The sequence below is a fragment of the Schistocerca serialis genome, chromosome 5 (genome assembly GCF_023864345.2).
Source record: "Schistocerca serialis cubense isolate TAMUIC-IGC-003099 chromosome 5, iqSchSeri2.2, whole genome shotgun sequence".
In the NCBI taxonomy this organism is placed as follows: Eukaryota; Metazoa; Arthropoda; class Insecta; order Orthoptera; family Acrididae; genus Schistocerca; species Schistocerca serialis.
In genome coordinates this window covers 341,911,599-341,930,018 of record NC_064642.1, presented here as the reverse complement: position 1 = coordinate 341,930,018, position 18,420 = coordinate 341,911,599, and the positions used below count along the sequence as shown (strand labels likewise).

General features: G+C 39.2%; 1 protein-coding gene across 1 annotated transcript in view; it reads left to right on the top strand.

The window, feature by feature from the left end:
* LOC126481056 (G-protein coupled receptor 52-like) overlaps positions 1-17,410 on the top strand; it is a 105,499-nt gene extending 88,089 nt beyond the window's left edge. Inside the window, exon 2 of the mRNA XM_050104540.1 lies at positions 13,555-17,410. Within this exon, the coding sequence (XP_049960497.1) occupies positions 13,555-14,390 (836 nt within the window). The 3' untranslated portion in view covers positions 14,391-17,410. The remainder of the gene's footprint in view (positions 1-13,554) is intronic.
* The last annotated feature ends 1,010 nt before the right edge of the window (positions 17,411-18,420 follow it).

Genomic DNA, 18,420 nt, shown 5'->3' with positions numbered 1-18,420 from the left:
GGCCAGCAAGATCTCCGGATCTGTCCCACATTGAGCATGTTTGGGACTGGATGAAGCGTCGTCTCACGCGGTCTGCACGTCCAGCACGAACGCTGGTCCAACTGAGGCGCCAGGTGGAAATGGCATGGCAAGCCGTTCCACAGGACTACATCCAGCATCTCTACGATCGTCTCCATGGGAGAATAGCAGCCTGCATTGCTGCGAAAGGTGGATATACACTGTGCTAGTGCCGACATTGTGCATGCTCTGTTGCCTGTGTCTATGTGCCTGTGGTTCTGTCAGTGTGATCATGTGATGTATCTGACCCCAGGAATGTGTCAATAAAGTTTCCCCTTCCTGGGACAATGAATTCACGGTGTTCTTATTTCAATTTCCAGGAGTGTATTTGGTTTCCTAAGCCCCTGCCGTACGTTCACGCTGGTGAAAACCGTCTTTGAATATCTATTGTTGTTCCAGAGATATTTGAGGTGGCAGAATTACGTGAGACACCCTTGTAATATCAAAAATTATGTAGACCAATTCCGCTCAAATGTTTATATAGGAAACGTCGTAAGAAAAAATCTCAAGTTCATTCACCGATTTACTTCAAATACTCTAATAAACATTCAGATGGACTTTGGCTACATACTTTTTGATAAACATGGTAAGTAAGTTTAAAAATAATATGTACATGGGACACATTGTTAGAAAAAACTCAACAAGTTCTTAAGCAATTTCTTCAAATATTTAAACGATACTCTACTAATGTTTGGACAGAGTTGGGCTATTTTTTTATATGCATACGGTATATAAGTATGCATAGTATGGTGGTGGTTAGTGTTTAACGTCCCGTCGGCAACGAGGTCATTAGAGACGGAGCGCAAGCTCGGGTTAGGGAAGGATTGGGAAGGAAATCGGCCGTGCCCTTTCAAAGCAACCATCTCGGCATTCGCCTGAAACGATTTAGGGATATCACGGAAAACCTAAATCAGGATGGCCGGAGACGGGATTGAACCGTCGTCCTCCCGAATGCGAGTCCAGTGTGCTAACCACTGCGCCACCTCGCTCGGTGCATAGTATGAAAAGCTCAATGTTATTAGCAAAAATTTCGAAAAGCAGTTGACTGATGTACTTCAATTTTTACACGATGCGGTAATGAACTTTCAGAAGGATATAGGCTACATATTTAATGTATTTAATATATAATATAAAAATTCATATGTAATATACAGGGCGGGGCAAATAAAAGTGCCCCAGAGAACAGAGTTCCAGGGTACAAAGAAACACAGCAGAGGAAGGGAAATACAATACTGACTTGACTATAGCAGATGGCACTTTTGGGCCTTGGGCAGCAAGTTGCTGAAGGCGGACCGGAACGGGACTGCTGCAGTCTCATCCGAAATGTTCTGCTGCAGTTCTTGAAAACTATGAGGATAGTTGCGATACACTTTATACTTGAGGGCTCCCCACATAAAGTAATGGCACATTGACGGATAAGGTGACCAGGGTGCCCAGCTAGGGCCACGACTTCTGCCAACAACTTTGTGAAGATTGTCGCATAAATTTGCTCCAACGTTCGTAAGGCAGTGTGCTCCATCCTATTGGAAGTACTGTTTGGCCACGATAACCCGAAGCCAGAAGCACAAAAAATCAGCCCTGCTTGAAAGATATTCATTTGTCTCCGAGCGCTGCCGACGTCAAGCTGCCACTAGACGCGAAGTATTACAAAAGGCTTGCGCCCACTAGCAAGCAACTTTTGTAAGCACTTACTGAGGTGTTTACATTAGAACAAAAACTTACTCATGTTTACTGATTCAAGCCACTGGGGCAAATTTATATCAGGATCTCGCCGCAAGTACTTGTTGCGGAAGTGCAGTTATTCTTAAAAACCAAAGCAGTCGCCACTGTTGTTGCAGTATTAATGAGTAAAAATCGTGGCGAAACACAAAAATAGAAAAAATATTAAGGGAGTACATATTTATGTTGCAAAGAAACATAATTCAATTAACTAAAATCAAAGGACTTCACGTGTTTAAAAATTTTGAGGGTGTGTACGCAAATTTCGAACCTCTCTCTCTGTTTATTGTATTATCAAATATTCGGCAACAGGAAACAAAAATGCGTCGCGATATCTCACCAAGAGACTGCGTTTTAAGTACTCATCGATTTTTGCATGCAGTTTTTACTGCTTTCAATGGTAACATTGCAAAAGCAGCTAAAATTTAAAGACGCTTGTACTGCCATTCTATTTTCCCTTCTGGTCAAAGTCAAACAAATTGATTGGTAAACTCTTTTCACAGTTCCTTGATTGATGGTGGCAATTATGTGTTTTTCGGGGTTCCAACGGTACTTTTGTTTCGGCCCATCAGTCTTTGTGTCGTTCTCCTTTTCACAGTGATATTTTCACACCGGTACTAAACACATACTAGGAAAACTTCCGAAAAGACAAAATGAGCAGGTACTCCAGCAAGATGCAAGAAACTAGAACGAATTTTCACCCTGCAGCGAAGTGTGCGTTGATTTCAAACTTTAAGACAAATTAGAACTGTGTGCCGGACCAAGACTCGAACCTGGGAACTCGATCTGGCACACAGTTTTAATCTGTCACGAAGTTTCAAGCAAGAAACTGTTTCCACTAACCTGCGAAGTTCTTGAATTTGACGAAGCTATCGGACGTTGACTGAAAGGAGGCGGAAGGGGGACTGCAGATATGGTGGTTCGTTGACCCATTAAGGCCCAAAGTTGCGCTAACGCAACATTTCATTCGTTTTTTTTTTTTTTTAATGAGTTGCTCAAATTTCGAATTTCCTTATTACAACATTAAGAGAACATCTGAAAAAAACCTAGTTTAGGCATTTTATTAGATCACTGCTCGTTATGTTGACCACCGTGAATTTTCAAACTTCCAGATAAATTTGCGTATTTCGTTGCGAAAGTTTTCACTTTCTTTCCTAATTAGCACGTAATGATTTTTAAACGAATTTTATACAGTGAACTACTTTCAAACTTCTGTTATCATAGCACATTACTGTTTAGAGACGTCAGTAAGAATTCGAGCTTTTTTTTTTTTTTTTTTTTTTTTACATTAGTGTTGCGTTTACACAACTCTGAGACCGCCGAGTATATTTGTGGAACAGGGCTACTTCGTTCTACCATAATAATAAATCAGTATTCCATTGTTGACCGAACAGTTTATTATTGTTAGCCCTTGTTTAAAAAATATTCTTTCAGTTTGGTTGCAGTTTCAGTGCGTTTACAGGTGGAACAATTACTCTGATGTAATATTCGCTACCAGTACGTCAGTTTTACTGAAGTTTTACATTTTATTTACTTTTGCGTATTACGAACTGAATCATAATTTACCACAGTTCTGCTGTAAATGAATGCAGACAGTACATACAGGGATTTCTGCTTGTTTAGGAATGTCTGATTATGACACGAAACCCCTATCTACTGCGGAACTTATGGCCATATTGAATGAAGATGAAGAAGTTGAGGTTGCAGACAGCATCGATTGAACGTACATTCCACTAGATATTGATCAGATCACAGATGAGCAAGAAATTGATGAAGATCTTCTTGTTGAGGAAGAGAACACAACAGATGTCGCTGGCGCGTTTGAAATACATGCACACAGTGAGCAAGACAAAGTTAATTCAACTGTAGTGTCAGAATCCTGTGCACCTGTTAAGAAAAGAAAACTAATTGGTGCGAATGTAACAAAAAGAAATGAAGATGTTCCGAACTGAAAGAAATTCAACCAACTTAAACTTCTTCGCCAATAACGCAGGAGATCACCAAGACAGAAGACATAAATAATAGAGTAGAAAGTCTATCGCCTTATGAAATTTTTTCACTTTACTTTGACTCAGAAGTGTTTCCAAAAATTACTGAATACGCAAATAAATATGCACAAGATAATAATCGCCATTCATTTCAAATAACTGTTCCATTCCTGAAGAAATTTATAGGGATAATGATTCTTTCAGGATATCACACGTTGCCTGCAATGAAACTGTACTGGTCGAAATATGAAGACAAACGATTACCAATTGTAAGAAGTTGCATGAGTCGTAATAAATTCTTGTCAATCAAATAAAACATCCACTTGTGTGATAATGACAGACTGGATAAAAATGTCAAGTTTTCTTAAGTGAGAACAATCTTTGATATAATGTGTCTATTGAGGAGGACATGGTCCCTTATTTTGGGAGAAGTTCCTGAAAGATGTTCATCAAAGGAAAATATGTCAGATTTGGCTTCAAATTGTGGTGTTATGCAGTTCAAATGGCTACTTGTACAAATTCATTCCTTGTGGTGGGAAGATGGCAGGATGTGAAACATCTGAATTTTCTTAAAATATGGGTGAACAAGTGGTTTTGAATTTGTTTTCAGTTGTTGAAGACCCGCCTCGTCATTGTATATATTTTGATAATTTCCTTTCCTCTTATTCTTTATCTTGTTTTTTAAAACAAAAGGGATTGTTTGCCACTGGCGCTATTCGGGAGAACCGCACTGCAAAGTGCCCTTCGGAATCCACCTCAAGCATGAAGAAAAAAGGCAAGGGTGTGTTTGACTTTGTGTTTGACAACAAAGCTGAAGTCATGATGGTAAAGTGGAATGACAATTCCATTGTGACAGTAGTTACCAACAGCGGCACCATTCAGCCTTTAGCGAATGCAAAAAGGTACAGTCGAAAAGAAAAGTATATCTCTGCTCCAACCCAGGGTAATATCTCAGTACAATCAATGTATGGGTGGTGTTAATTTACACGATAATGCTATTGCCAATTACAGAATTCTAATAAGAGGCAAGAAATGGTGGTGGCCTCTCTTTACCAACTTGATAGTGTAACTGTGAATTCATAGACAATATACAATCTTGCAAATGAAGAAAATATGTCACATCTTGAATTTCGATCATTCTTATGCGTGACCCCAATGAAATCAGAAGATGCTGCAGTCGAGAATGAAGAAAACAGAGAAACTGCAACCCCACAGGACACAGAAAAATGCAATTACGGACGTCCGTCCAAATGCTCTCTTCCGAAAGAAATACCCTGTGATGATGTAGGCAACATAATAATAGAGGAAAACGAAGCAAGAAGAAAACGTAGGTTATGTAAAAGTATAATAATTTACAAATACAAAAGCTGTAATGTGCATCTTCATTCAAACTGTTTTCAATCATTTCATTAGAGAGCGAAATAAGACTCCTTATAGTCTCACAGTTACGTAAACGATACATTTTGCTGTACTTTAATTAGGACCTGTATATTTCTTTTTTGTATATTTGTGTCTATATGAGTGCACAATCAGATCAAATAAACATTATTTTAAAAAAAAATCATTATTTTAATGCTTGGTCCTTAATGGGTTAACTCCACACAATTCTGTGATTGTATACGAGTAGATAATGCTCCATACCATAACAGGGAGTTCGACGCAATGCCTAATAAGTATGATTTCGGGATTACGATGTTAGAGTGGTTGTAAGATGGGCAGATGAAATGCAGCAACTCAGTGAGGAAGAGTGAACTGTCATCTACAATAAAGGAAAACAAACCAGTCGTAAAAGTGTACATCGTGGAGAAAATCGACGAGGCAGAGGCCACAAAGTTGTGCGTTTACCGCCCTAAAACTGCTATCTAAATCCGGTAGAATTGGCATAGATTGTCGAAGGTAAGATTGCAGAATCTTGTTAATGCTGCTTTCCTTTTAGTTACTCCACAGGATTGGCAAGCTTACTGCGGGAATGTTCAGTAGCTGGAGCAAGGGCACAGGAGACGAGATTGTATTACAGAAATGACCGTCGATGAAGTTATCCTCAGTACCACGCCCTCAGGCGATGACGATGACCATCATACTCATCATCTTGAATCAAACACAAATGACATAGATCTTTAATGAAGCTTTAATGAAGATCATTTTGACAATTAAGCTGGCAATATTTCCGTGAGTGCTGCCTCCGATTTCATATTATGCACAAAACGTGGGTAGTGGTGCTATCATTGCCTTCCCCTTACCGCTCCTCTCCTCACCGCAGCCATAATCCATAGAGTAAATATCTCTGGAGTGAGCATTCACATGCGCAGAACAGATTTTGTGTTGTCAACATACATTGCCGGCCTGGTCACGTGTTCTCGGGACGTCGTGTGTTTGTCCGTATAGCACCCTGTATATTTAGAATGTCACTGCATCCCTAGTACAGGCAGATTCTTTTCCTAAGTGTCGTGGATTATTTATATATATATTGCACAGACATTTTAACAGTATCCATTTGATACCGGGAATAAACCAGCTGCGTAACTTTTAAGGACAAGTGATATTACACCCTGCTTCTTTGCGATAGGTGTCACAGTTCAGATGCACTCGATTTTTGGTAGCTTTCGGTATGATACGGCACTTTATAGTATTACATAGTACATTTTTGCAGTGATAGTCTTGCAAAACGACTTGACAGTATGCTAGTACTTTTGCAAGTGTGCGAAAACACGGAATTTGCCACACATTAGCGATTATATCCCTGCTAATTCGTCCTTTTTTTCTGTTATTTCTGCGTATTTATTTTCTCGTTTTTGCTACATAAGGCACACAATTTTTCTTACTGGTGACACTTCGAAGTATTTATTTAACGCATTTTACGTACTTGCTCCCAGTTTATTAAATAAATAGTAGACCGAGTAATCTATATACATAATCGATAAGTCACTGATAAATGCATGGAGGATAGTATGCTGAAACAACTAACCATTTCCTTCCTGTTCCACTAGAAAATTTACGAGAGGAATCGATTGTTTGTACGAGCCGTAATATCTATTATATAGTCATAAAATCGTAGAAAAATAGGTCTACAGAATCAAGCCTTAATTCAGTGTGCGATTTGCAGGGGAGGATGGGGGGGGGGGAGGACTTCCTCCCCTCTGCATCAGACCATCCCCTCCTCTGGTTTTAGTTTATGCATCCCAACCTGGGATGTGTACACTCCTGGAAATTGAAATAAGAACACCGTGAATTCATTGTCCCAGGAAGGGGAAACTTTATTGACACATTCCTGGGGTCAGATACATCACATGATCACACTGACAGAACCACAGGCACATAGACACAGGCAACAGAGCATGCACAATATCGGCACTAGTACAGTGTATATCCACCTTTCGCAGCAATGCAGGCTGCTATTCTCCCATGGAGACGATCGTAGAGATGCTGGATGTAGTCCTGTGGAACGGCTTGCCATGCCATTTCCACCTGGCGCCTCAGTTGGACCAGTCCCAAACATGCTCAATGGGGGACAGATCCGGAGATCTTGCTGGCCAGGGTAGTTGACTTACACCTTCTAGAGCACATTGGGTGGCACGGGATACATGCGGACGTGCATTGTCCTGTTGGAACAGCAAGTTCCCTTGCCGGTCTAGGAATGGTAGAACGATGGGTTCGATGACGGTTTGGATGTACCGTGCACTATTCAGTGTCCCCTCGACGATCACCAGTGGTGTACGGCCAGTGTAGGAGATCGCTCCCCACACCATGATGCCGGGTGTTGGCCCTGTGTGCCTCGGTCGTATGCAGTCCTGATTGTGGCGCTCACCTGCACGGCGCCAAACACGCATACGACCATCATTGGCACCAAGGCAGAAGCGACTCTCATCGCTGAAGACGACACGTCTCCATTCGTCCCTCCATTCACGCCTGTCGCGACACCACTGGAGGCGGGCTGCACGATGTTGGGGCGTGAGCTGAAGACGGCCTAACGGTGTGCGGGACCGTAGCCCAGCTTCATGGAGACGGTTGCGAATGGTCCTCGCCGATACCCCAGGAGCAACAGTGTCCCTAATTTGCTGGGAAGTGGCGGTGCGGTCCCCTACGGCACTGCGTAGGATCCTACGGTCTTGGCGTGCATCCGTGCGTCGCTGCGGTCCGGTCCCAGGTCGACGGGCACGTGCACCTTCCGCCGACCACTGGTGACAACATCGATGTACTGTGGAGACCTCACGCCCCACGTGTTGAGCAATTCGGCGGTACGTCCACCCGGCCTCCCGCATGCCCACTATACGCCCTCGCTCAGAGTCCGTCAACTGCACATACGGTTCACGTCCACGCTGTCGCGGCATGCTACCAGTGTTAAAGACTGCGATGGAGCTCCGTATGCCACGGCAAACTGGCTGACACTGACGGCGGCGGTGCACAAATGCTGCGCAGCTAGCGCCATTCGACGGCCAACACCGCGGTTCCTGGTGTGTCCGCTGTGCCGTGCGTGTGATCATTGCTTGTACAGCCCTCTCGCAGTGTCCGGAGCAAGTATGGTGGGTCTGACACACCGGTGTCAATGTGTTCTTTTTTCCATTTCCAGGAGTGTATTTCCCACGCACTGGAGTAAAACTTTACACATAATTTAAATTTGTGGAGCCGAACACTGGAAGTTTTTAATACAGTCTTACTATTAATATGTTTGCAGTAGTTAAGCACTTCAAAACATTTAGAACTAAATCATAATTCTCATGTTGTCATTGTTGCTTTCGTCTAAGGTGCGTCATCCGTTTATTTGCGAGCTTGCGAGGGAAGTTGTGTGGCAGTCATACCGCAGCAGTCGTACAGCAGAGTTGGGTGAGCTGGGGGCTGAAAGTCCCACCCCGGGCCCTGACACAGGGCGGTGACCGGTCCGGCACCTGTGCGAACATTTACCGTTAGGCCAACTTTTGGCAAGATATGGCGCGGACTAACGCGCCTGGGACGAAAGCACACATTACTAAAAAAACGCACCATCGTCTGCTTCTAGTTCCTAGGATACTATTTCGTGGACCTTCTTTAAATACTCTTCTCTTCCATCATCGTTTTCCTTTCCTTTGGTTTTCATTTCCGTTGTTAGCTGCATGTGCAAGTACCAAGTAGGCCGCCGCTGCGATACTTTATCATCCTTTATACTACAAGACCGACACACGTGTGGCACAAATTCTGTTACTTTGGTATAAATTAACCTGCCGCATGCAACATATGCCGCAAGATGTTGCTGTTGTAGCATGCTACAAGACGACGCACGCCACATTTCCGTAGCATGCCACAATGTTGCAAGACGTCGCCCCAGCGTAAACGAGGCTTTAGAGCCAGGTCTGTATTGAATGGTGGATGTGATGTGTTGCGTACGAAACTAAAACCTGCAATCAGATCCAAACGTCGTGGAAAACTGTGAAGAAGTGTCGTCCTGCAGCAAGATAATGCTCGTCCACATTCTGCCAAACGGACAGCCGACGCAATAAAGGAGTTAAGATTCGAGGTGCTGGAACATCCACCATACAGTACAGACCTGGCTCCAAGTGATTTTCACATGTTTGGACCCTTAACGGAAGCACTACAGGAGAGAAGATTTGAAAGTGATGAAGACGTCATTGCTGCGGTGCAAAATTGGTTACAGATGCAACCGAAAAACATATTTTCTGATGAAGTAAAAAAGAAACCTCGTAAAACGTCGGGAAAACTGCATTGAACTCCACGGAGTTTACCTAGAAAAATAACGCATGTTTCAGTTTTCTATCATCAGAATAAGTACAGCTTTTCAAAAATGTACCTTTACTTTTTGAATTCCCGTCGTATACCTGTATGTAGATGATTTTGTAAATAAGCTTTACCTATAATGTACTTTTAAAGATATAACAAGCGATGGCTTTTCTGATAGTGCATACGCGTGAATAGTGGGTTTCGGCATTAACATCTATTTGTAAATAACTGTGTAACCATGGGTAACGCCACGGTCCAAGCTAGTAACATATGTAATTCTACTAACCCCCTAAGACATCCCCCCCCACCCACTGGTAAAAGCACAAATCGCACACTGCCTTAATTATAATGCGTCTCGAAATTTTTAAACATATACAGTGTCTCTTACTAATATGATAACTATAATTAGAGCTACATGGTATGCACCCATGAAAAGTTACTATCCCTCCTTCATATATTTTTCTTTGCATCCGTAGCAACAACAGTAATTCACCATCGCTATTACAATATCAACAAACGGTGAAAGACAACAAAAACTCTTGATATTATAAACTTCAAACGCTGCAGAAAGCACACACGCACAGCGAAGTCCCGAAAACACGTGACAATCCTGGTTTAATGTTGACAACATGCGCAGAACGCAATGCTCGCTCCAGAGATATTTACTCTATGCCATAATCCAGTGGCACGGCCCTACCCGACCGCCAGCGCGCCAATCGTCAACTTATCGTGTGGAAACAGTAGCTGTATGTCTCTTCCTCCTCCTTTAATGCTGCCACAAATGCTCGTCCATTCGCCCGGGTCACTTTTATTTGACCCACCCTGCATAAAGCGGAAACTTTATTACCAAATATTTCAAATTTTGCCATAATACAAAATTAAACATTCAAATACCTTTTTTCAGACAGTTATGCACAAGTTTCTGTTAAAAATGGCTGTGAGAAAGAAAATGCTGTGGTGTTCTGTGAAAATGTTCGGTTTTGTTTTCTTTCTCCCCGTCAGTTCCAACTACGATAGGAAGGCATGTAAGCCATTAGACAAATTGTTTCCCACTGTGTATTCTTTCCACTTACATATTTCAATAAAAAAATGTACACACAACAATGTTCAATGTTTTGTTTTCTTCCTTGCCTTCGATTTTACAGAAAACAGGGAATGTGTATTTATGGCTCATCAGTTTATGATTAGAATGCTACAACGGAATCTCATCGTTCGAAACTTTGTAATCCTACATATTCAGACTTAACACTAAGCAAAATACTGCCATTGGCGCTACTACACTCACAGATGTAGCAGTTGAAGGAAGCCTATCTCTTGAATCCCATATAGCTTCATGTGCCCATGCATTTAAGCGACTTCCATTCCTAATCAATATTTCGTTCACACTAAAAATAAACAAAGCTCAAACTCAGAGAGGGGAGACGATATGACAGACAGAGAGGGAGAGAGGAAATGGACTCAGAAGGGGGAAGAGATGATGCAGAGAGAGAGGAAAGGAAGGAGCAGAAGATGGAGAAAGAGAGGGAAGTTGAGGAGATAGGCAGAGAAAAGGGGGGGGGGGGAGGAATTTAGGTGTATACCCAATCCCCATACAAATTTAGTAATTGTGAATAATTGCTGTGTTAGCTGGTATACCAATAAAAACAATATGGTAATTTACTTACATCAGCGCTTAGTACATCATTTTAACATCACTCCCAAGAAAGTGCTGTTAAGAGAAATACATCATTTGAGAACCATTCCTCTAATTTGAGAAGCATTTGTATCATGAAACTAATTTAATTACTATAATAGAAACAAACTTTCAGAATTTTGACAACATTATACTGTACACAATGCAAAATCAAAGTTTTCACTCACCACTGTCAGTACTGGAGTTATTACCATGGTTGTAAACATATATCTGCAGACTGTGGCTCCATGAACGTAAATGGGGAACTGACTTTTACAGTTGTTTCCACTTATTTTTCCAGTAGTCAGTATTTTTGTTAGATTTTTCTTTGTGATGGACCTCCCCTTTCTGTCTAGCTTTACTCAATTTCTTGTGGTATCGCAGTTCTACATGTAAGCTCATGAACTGTTTTGGATTTGTTGCTGTCATGCACCTTTCCATGTAGCTGGAATGTTTTCTACAACCACTCAGGCAGCAAGCTCACCCTTCTGGACAAGGAAGTGAAAAATATCCTTCATAAAACACAGCTAGTAATTCTCTAGAATCCAGTGCCATTTTCATGAAATTTAGGTTTCACACTACTTCATTCTAAAAATACTAGCTGAGAAATCTGGAAATAACAGGTAGAAATGAAAATAGTTTTATTAAACGTTTTTGTTGGGGGGGGGGGGGGGGGGGCGGCTATGTGCCCTCCAGTATCCCTCACCACTCCTTGATTCAATACTGGTTTCATCTAGGTTGTTAAGACATTTTTGTCCATTCTCTGAGAAGTCCACATTTCAAAGCAAAGGCGTGGGGAGTGACACGTGTCTAATTATTACTGTTCAGGACTAATGACAGAATTCTTGCTGATTATCATTATGTTGTAGGAAACTCACGTTCTTGCAGTTACGATATGCAATGAAATGTTAGCTTTCTATAAACTTATTCACTGTTTTTACAAATAGATGCTGTGCTGCTTCTCCTTTTTAAACAACTCAAGGGCCAATGTCACACACACCTACAACTCTGCCCTTATTGTCTAAGTAACAGACAGAGCAACGTGTTTTCACTTAACTGTTGCCAGGGGATTTATCTACTAGTATCAAAAATTTTGTGCTCTGTGTGTGATATGCCATTGCCCTTTGCTGACTGTTATCAATTATATTCGTTATAGTAGCTGTTGTTTTGTTTCATTTATTTGCATGGAATACATTATTCTTGGCCATGAAAAGCTATTAATGTTGATGTTTGTAATGTAAGCTTTCAGTCTACAACCTCAAATCTTACACTTTGCTTTGCAAAAATATTTAGGTCTGGAAATAGCTTCTTACCTAATTCACAGCAACTTATGATTTCCCTGTAATACTTCCGCTGTCCACATTGTCTTTTCAGTTTTGAGAGCCATTTCAATAAGACTTAATTATGCAGACACAAAAGATGGCATAACCTGCCCCACTATTTGTATGACCACTGGCTTGTTTTATTCCTTGGTATACATGATTTCCATTCATGTCCTTCATCACACTCCTCCTTCCTGGCCTCATCCCATTTCTTCAGTGTCAGCATATTATTTTTGCACTACAGTCGCAGGTTCGAATCCTGCCTCAGGAATGGATGTGTGTGATGTCCTTAGGTTAGTTAGGTTTCAGTAGTTCTAAGTTCTAGGGGCCTGATGACCTCAGATGTTCAGTCCCATAGTGCTCAGAACTATTCAAACCATTTTTTATTATTTCTGAATTTGGCTATTTTACTGGTAGAGAGTGGCCAGATGCCCTGTCACCACCCCTTTCCCTTCTTCCCCATCCCCCAAGGAAATTTGTGTACCCTATCTGCTGCATTAATATGAAATCTTTCTGTGTTTACAAAACAGACTTTTTGAATGGTTACTTGCAGATGAAGGCTCAAAATTTCAACCCCTAAAGCAAGTAAACCATTCTGTCTCACAATTTCATAATTTTCTTAACTGAATTTTCCTTTTGACACTTTAATGAAAAAAACTTACTTATAGGGTGGAATACATTCACTGAACAGAAACCTGCCTCATCAAATTCTCCAAACGAGATGAGATGGCTCTTTAGTTTGCTCGAAATGTGTCACTGTGATTCCTCCTTTCCTCATCTCAACAACCATCACAAATATTACAGTGGTAACTCGTAACATAACATAGTGACCATACTTCTAGACATCTTGTGACCACAAAAAAAGAAAGAAATATATCTTCCATCAAAAAGTTAAAAATTGATGCATGTTGTGATATGTTTCTGAAATTGGCAGTAACATAAATTTTAAGTGCATGAGAAACTAAATTTTGTTAATACTAACACATGAAACAAAATGTATCTATTGAACATTACATACTACCATTACTAAAAATGGTATTAAATCAAATATCAACACCATTTTACAGATTTCTTTTATTTGTTTCAGGTCCATCAGAGATGATCAACATCTATCTCCTGTCTCTAGCAGTAGCAGACCTTCTGTGTGGCTTATTCGTAGTTCCACTCTCAGTGTATTCAGCCTGGCTACAAAACTGGATCTACGGAGATTTGGTGTGCCGCTTGATGGGGTATCTTGAAGTAACGCTCTGGAGTGTTAATGTCTTCACCTTCATGTGGATAAGTGTTGATCGGTATCTGGCAGTGCAAAGACCGCTTCGGTATGATACAGTGCAAAAGCGTACCCACTGTCAATGTTGGATGGTGTTCACATGGGTCTCTGCTGCAATGTTGTGTTGCCCTCCACTGCTGGGAGTCAATAAGCCACATTTCGACCGTGATGCTTTTGTCTGCATGTTGGACTGGGGAAATATGGCTGCCTACTCTATAACAGTTGCCATACTGGTGCTAGGCCCCAGTCTCATCACAATTGTTTACACATACTACTACATATTTTCCATGATGAGAATGGTGCGAAGTGGTGTCCCAATACATGATAAAGAATATGCATCTGCTCTGACTGAAAACTTGTCTAACCCAAGTCACATAATGTCTTTCGTGCTTGTGCTGACATTTTGGATTTCATGGACACCGTATGCAACAGTCAAGTTCTATGAGTACTTCACAAACAGCAGGTATCAGGTGCCATATCTACACTTTGTAATTGTGTGGATAGGTATTCTGAACTCTTTCTGGAAAATAGTGATCCTCATCGCTCTGAGCCCACAGTTTCGATTAGCAGTGCGTGTCTTCTGTATTAGACTCTGTTGTCGCTACAAAGGCAGACTGCAGGGTGAGTTGATTGATATGGATGATGATGATTAAGACTATTTGTTGCTTAGTGATGAAGTGACTACCTTCTTGCTCTGCAGTTGTGTCTGACAGGAATCAGGTGTTGTGCAGGTGTCTCAGGGAATGCATTATAATATATACATCTCTGTAGCTATGTTCTATTCTGAAATGGCTCACAACTGTTTGAGAGATGGAAACTAACTTTCATTTCTTATATCTTGATGCAACAACATTCTAAATGTCTCTTTTTCAGAAAAAGTCTTGCGACTAATATATTCCCCTTGTTGTAGTATTTCTACAAATGTATTGTTTTATGAATTGTTTGATTTTCTGTTCAGAGGAGTAAATAATGTATAATTCATGTAAAAATTGTTTTTTGAACACTAGAATTACAAAAATAATGTCCAGAAAAGAAGGTATTCTCAGGTTTATTTCAAGACATTCAAACAGATCATTTTCTGACGAACCTGTTTCACTCACCATGATACAATTACTAAACTGGAATTGGACATTCCGAAATTTAACACACGCTGTTTACCTCTGTAGGATGACTATGTATTTACAGAATGGTAAATCTATTTCTAACTTACCATGTGCTATAAATCATGATTTTCTCTTTCATGAATGCAACAGAAACTTCTTACTCTGATCCTGTATGTGGTAACAACAAATAATATTTCTGATACAAAATCAACTGTTTTAAAGTGAATGTATTCTAAAGAATACATGTGGAAAATTAAACTTGATGAATGCTCTTACTAATAACCACATAGACACATCTATGAGATTATGAAAGTACACCATCAGGAGATAGTAAACTGCTTCCAGCTAGTTCCATCAAAGAAAAACTCCAACTGCAGTTTTAATTATTGGGGGATTTTAAATACTATGCTAACTGCTCAATTCAAATTTTTGCAACAGATGTTTACAATATCTAGTATCCTAAAATCCATATGGTAGCAACAAGCAGAAACATACAGGCACAATACGTATGTAGATCTACAATAACAGAAGTTTATAATTAATCTTGCTATTCAAAAACCATGTAATTTTTAATTTTCCAATTGTCTTGTAAGTACTTTCCATTATACAGTAAAACACCAACAAATAAACAAGAAAATAGGTCAGGTTTTCACACTCTGAAGTATGATTAAATCTATTATAAAAACCTTATCTGTAAAAGAGTCCTATTAGGAGCTCATGGTACTTACATACTTTTTAGACTGAAATAGTTACTCAAAGCAGACTCTTACAACCTGTACCTTATAAAATCATTGCTGTTACTTCCTATATTGTTGGCTTTAAACACCACACAAGCTTGTACTGCCACAAAAATTGAAACATTTATTATCTAAATTGCTTTGCAGAAAAGCTCATGGAAGATTCACCTACTTCCCTGATACTGAAACTGTAAGTGAAAAGGTTGTTTCATTAGTTATTCCTTTCATGAAAAATGTTTGTTCACATGAGGGGATACATATTCAGATCATTAAGAAAATGTCAGTTTTGTGTAGGCTCTTGCTCAACTGTTTTCGCCAGAAACTACATTGGGTAGTTAATTCACAAATACTGACTTTTCCTTTTTAATCAAAATATTTGTGACAGAAGTAACTTTCTGCTTGTGACTTGCCATGTGTGTCGTAATACAATCAATAATGCCTGAAACAGAAGTCCCAGTAAAATTCACCATTTCACACACCTGCGATAGCAGTTCCTGCAGAACAGTTTTTGGGACATACCTAGTATATAAAAAATTACTACTGCATGGGATAAGTAACTTCTTCCAGTAAATCAGTTGTCTGTTTGTATTCATTAATCACTTCTACTGTGCTGAAACAAGGCTTCCTTATTGCAACTGAAACACTGTGTTCAGTTCAATGTCGACAATAATGTTTTGAGCAAAATGCAATTTCTTGGGGATTTCCATGAAACTATTATTTGTGTTATATTACTGTAAATGCAGATTCCATCAAAACACCAGCCATAGTCTGCTGTTTTCCATTAACACATGCAAATCAGGTTTCATTTGTCTCTCATTTTGACAAATGATAACATGTTTTCCTCACATCACACAGATAAGTAAAATATCTTCTGTAAATGACAATTAAAATCAAATTAAATTCAGTACTAGTGTTCAAAAAATATGTTCTAAAAATGGTTGTAAGATATGTTTGAGTTTACAATAATGTAGTAAAAAAAACAAGTTTTCTAGTGGGCAAACTTGATGTCAATATCTCTTAATTCTGTGAAGGCTGATTCCTGACATGATGTAAAACCCTTGTTAGAAAATTTTATATAAATGTGCCCAACTCTTTAATTTATATGCATAACATGTATTCTTGCACTTTTATTTTGCCAATAATACAAACCTGAAATATAGGAAACATGCATTAGAAATAGTTCAATTTGTAGCTGTATTTTCATACAAGTTGTTGATATATTGAAATTGTTAACCTGTTAAAATGTATTTCCAACCTATGTACTGGAACCTGATTTTTTGACATAAATACAAAAGTAGGTGTCTGCAACATGTCCTTCATAAATAATGTGCCTTAATTTGAATAGACGCAAAAGTAGGCTTATCAGGAAGTTATTTTATTTAGTGGGAAGTGCCATCTGAGTTCCAAGAACTAATTTCTAAAATATAAGAATGGAAACAGAAGTGTCCTACACAGTTAAATCTGAAAACACCACAATTTTTTTTAAAAAAAGAACCACAACTGTGACTGTAATTTCCCTGTAAAAACTCAATTTCTTTTGTGCTTCACCCTGTATTCTTGAATGATGTGGTTCATGAATAGGAAAGTGTATGGAATGACAGGGATGATGGACAACAAATCGTGTAATGGGTGTAGTCGGTGCTTATGTAGATACCTATGTAGAACTGCAGTCATTTAGTTGAATAATGAAACTGCCTGTCACTGCGTGTAATCAACTTACACTTTATAACTGTTGTTTTGTCATTATGTGCATTAGTTTCTATGCAAGACTCAACTTTTTTAATAGCTACAAATTTTTTTCTGTGCTAAATGAACAGTTGATAATTTGGCAATGTTGTGGATAAAGATTCATAATTTATGTGTTATAGAAAAAGACTGTGTGTACCATTTTTCTTTAGATTTAAATTACAAAATATTAAAAAAAATTGTGTAATTATTTATGGGAATATTTGGAGAACTTTGTTACTTCCCACAATCAAAACTTATTCACTTTGAATCGTAGTTCAAATATGAGAACAGCTTTTTGATATGTAAATGATTAAGGAAAATGTTTTTTGCTGACTGCCACATTAAGATTGGTATAAAAGATGTTAGTGTTGTTGATAGATATTAACATTACTATCTGTGTGTGCATGCTTAAACTCTACACATCAATGTATGTTCTTTTGATGAGTGGTACCAGACAGAACTTTCACATAGATTCATTGTTGGTACTTAAAAAACAGTGGCTACTAAAACTACTTTCTAATGTTCCTGGCAAACAAAAAATATTAACAGGCTTTTACAGGTATACATATTTCCTCATCAGATGGGGAGTCTAAAAAGTGACACAAAGAAATGTAATGTATTTTGTCTTAAGATTTACAAGAATAGCAGAACTTCATGAAATGTTACACACTTTAGATAACATCTGTTGTAAAATGGTATTTACCTATGGTAGCATCATATGTAGCATAAAGATGCAATAGCCGTCACCTACACTCCACCCCTTAAAATGCTGAACACCATAATAATGCAATCTTACTATGGATTTAAAATCCATGAATAATTTACTTCTAATTCATTTAGAGTTCTGGTGAGGTTGAAAGACAACTAGGAAAGTAAGGAGAGAAAGGACACTAACATTTGGTATATACTAGTGAGGGCAGGCATCAAATTCACAAGAGCAAAATTTTCTCATTTTGAGAAGGAGCAATCTGTTCTACTTGCAAAAACCATTCTAAAGCCAAGAAAGCATAAATATTTGTTTACTAAAACAACTGATTTTGGCAGACTTTACGGTCATATTGAGAACTTAAAAATTTTTTTGTTGTGAAATGTGTTCATTTTAAGTTGGACAAAAA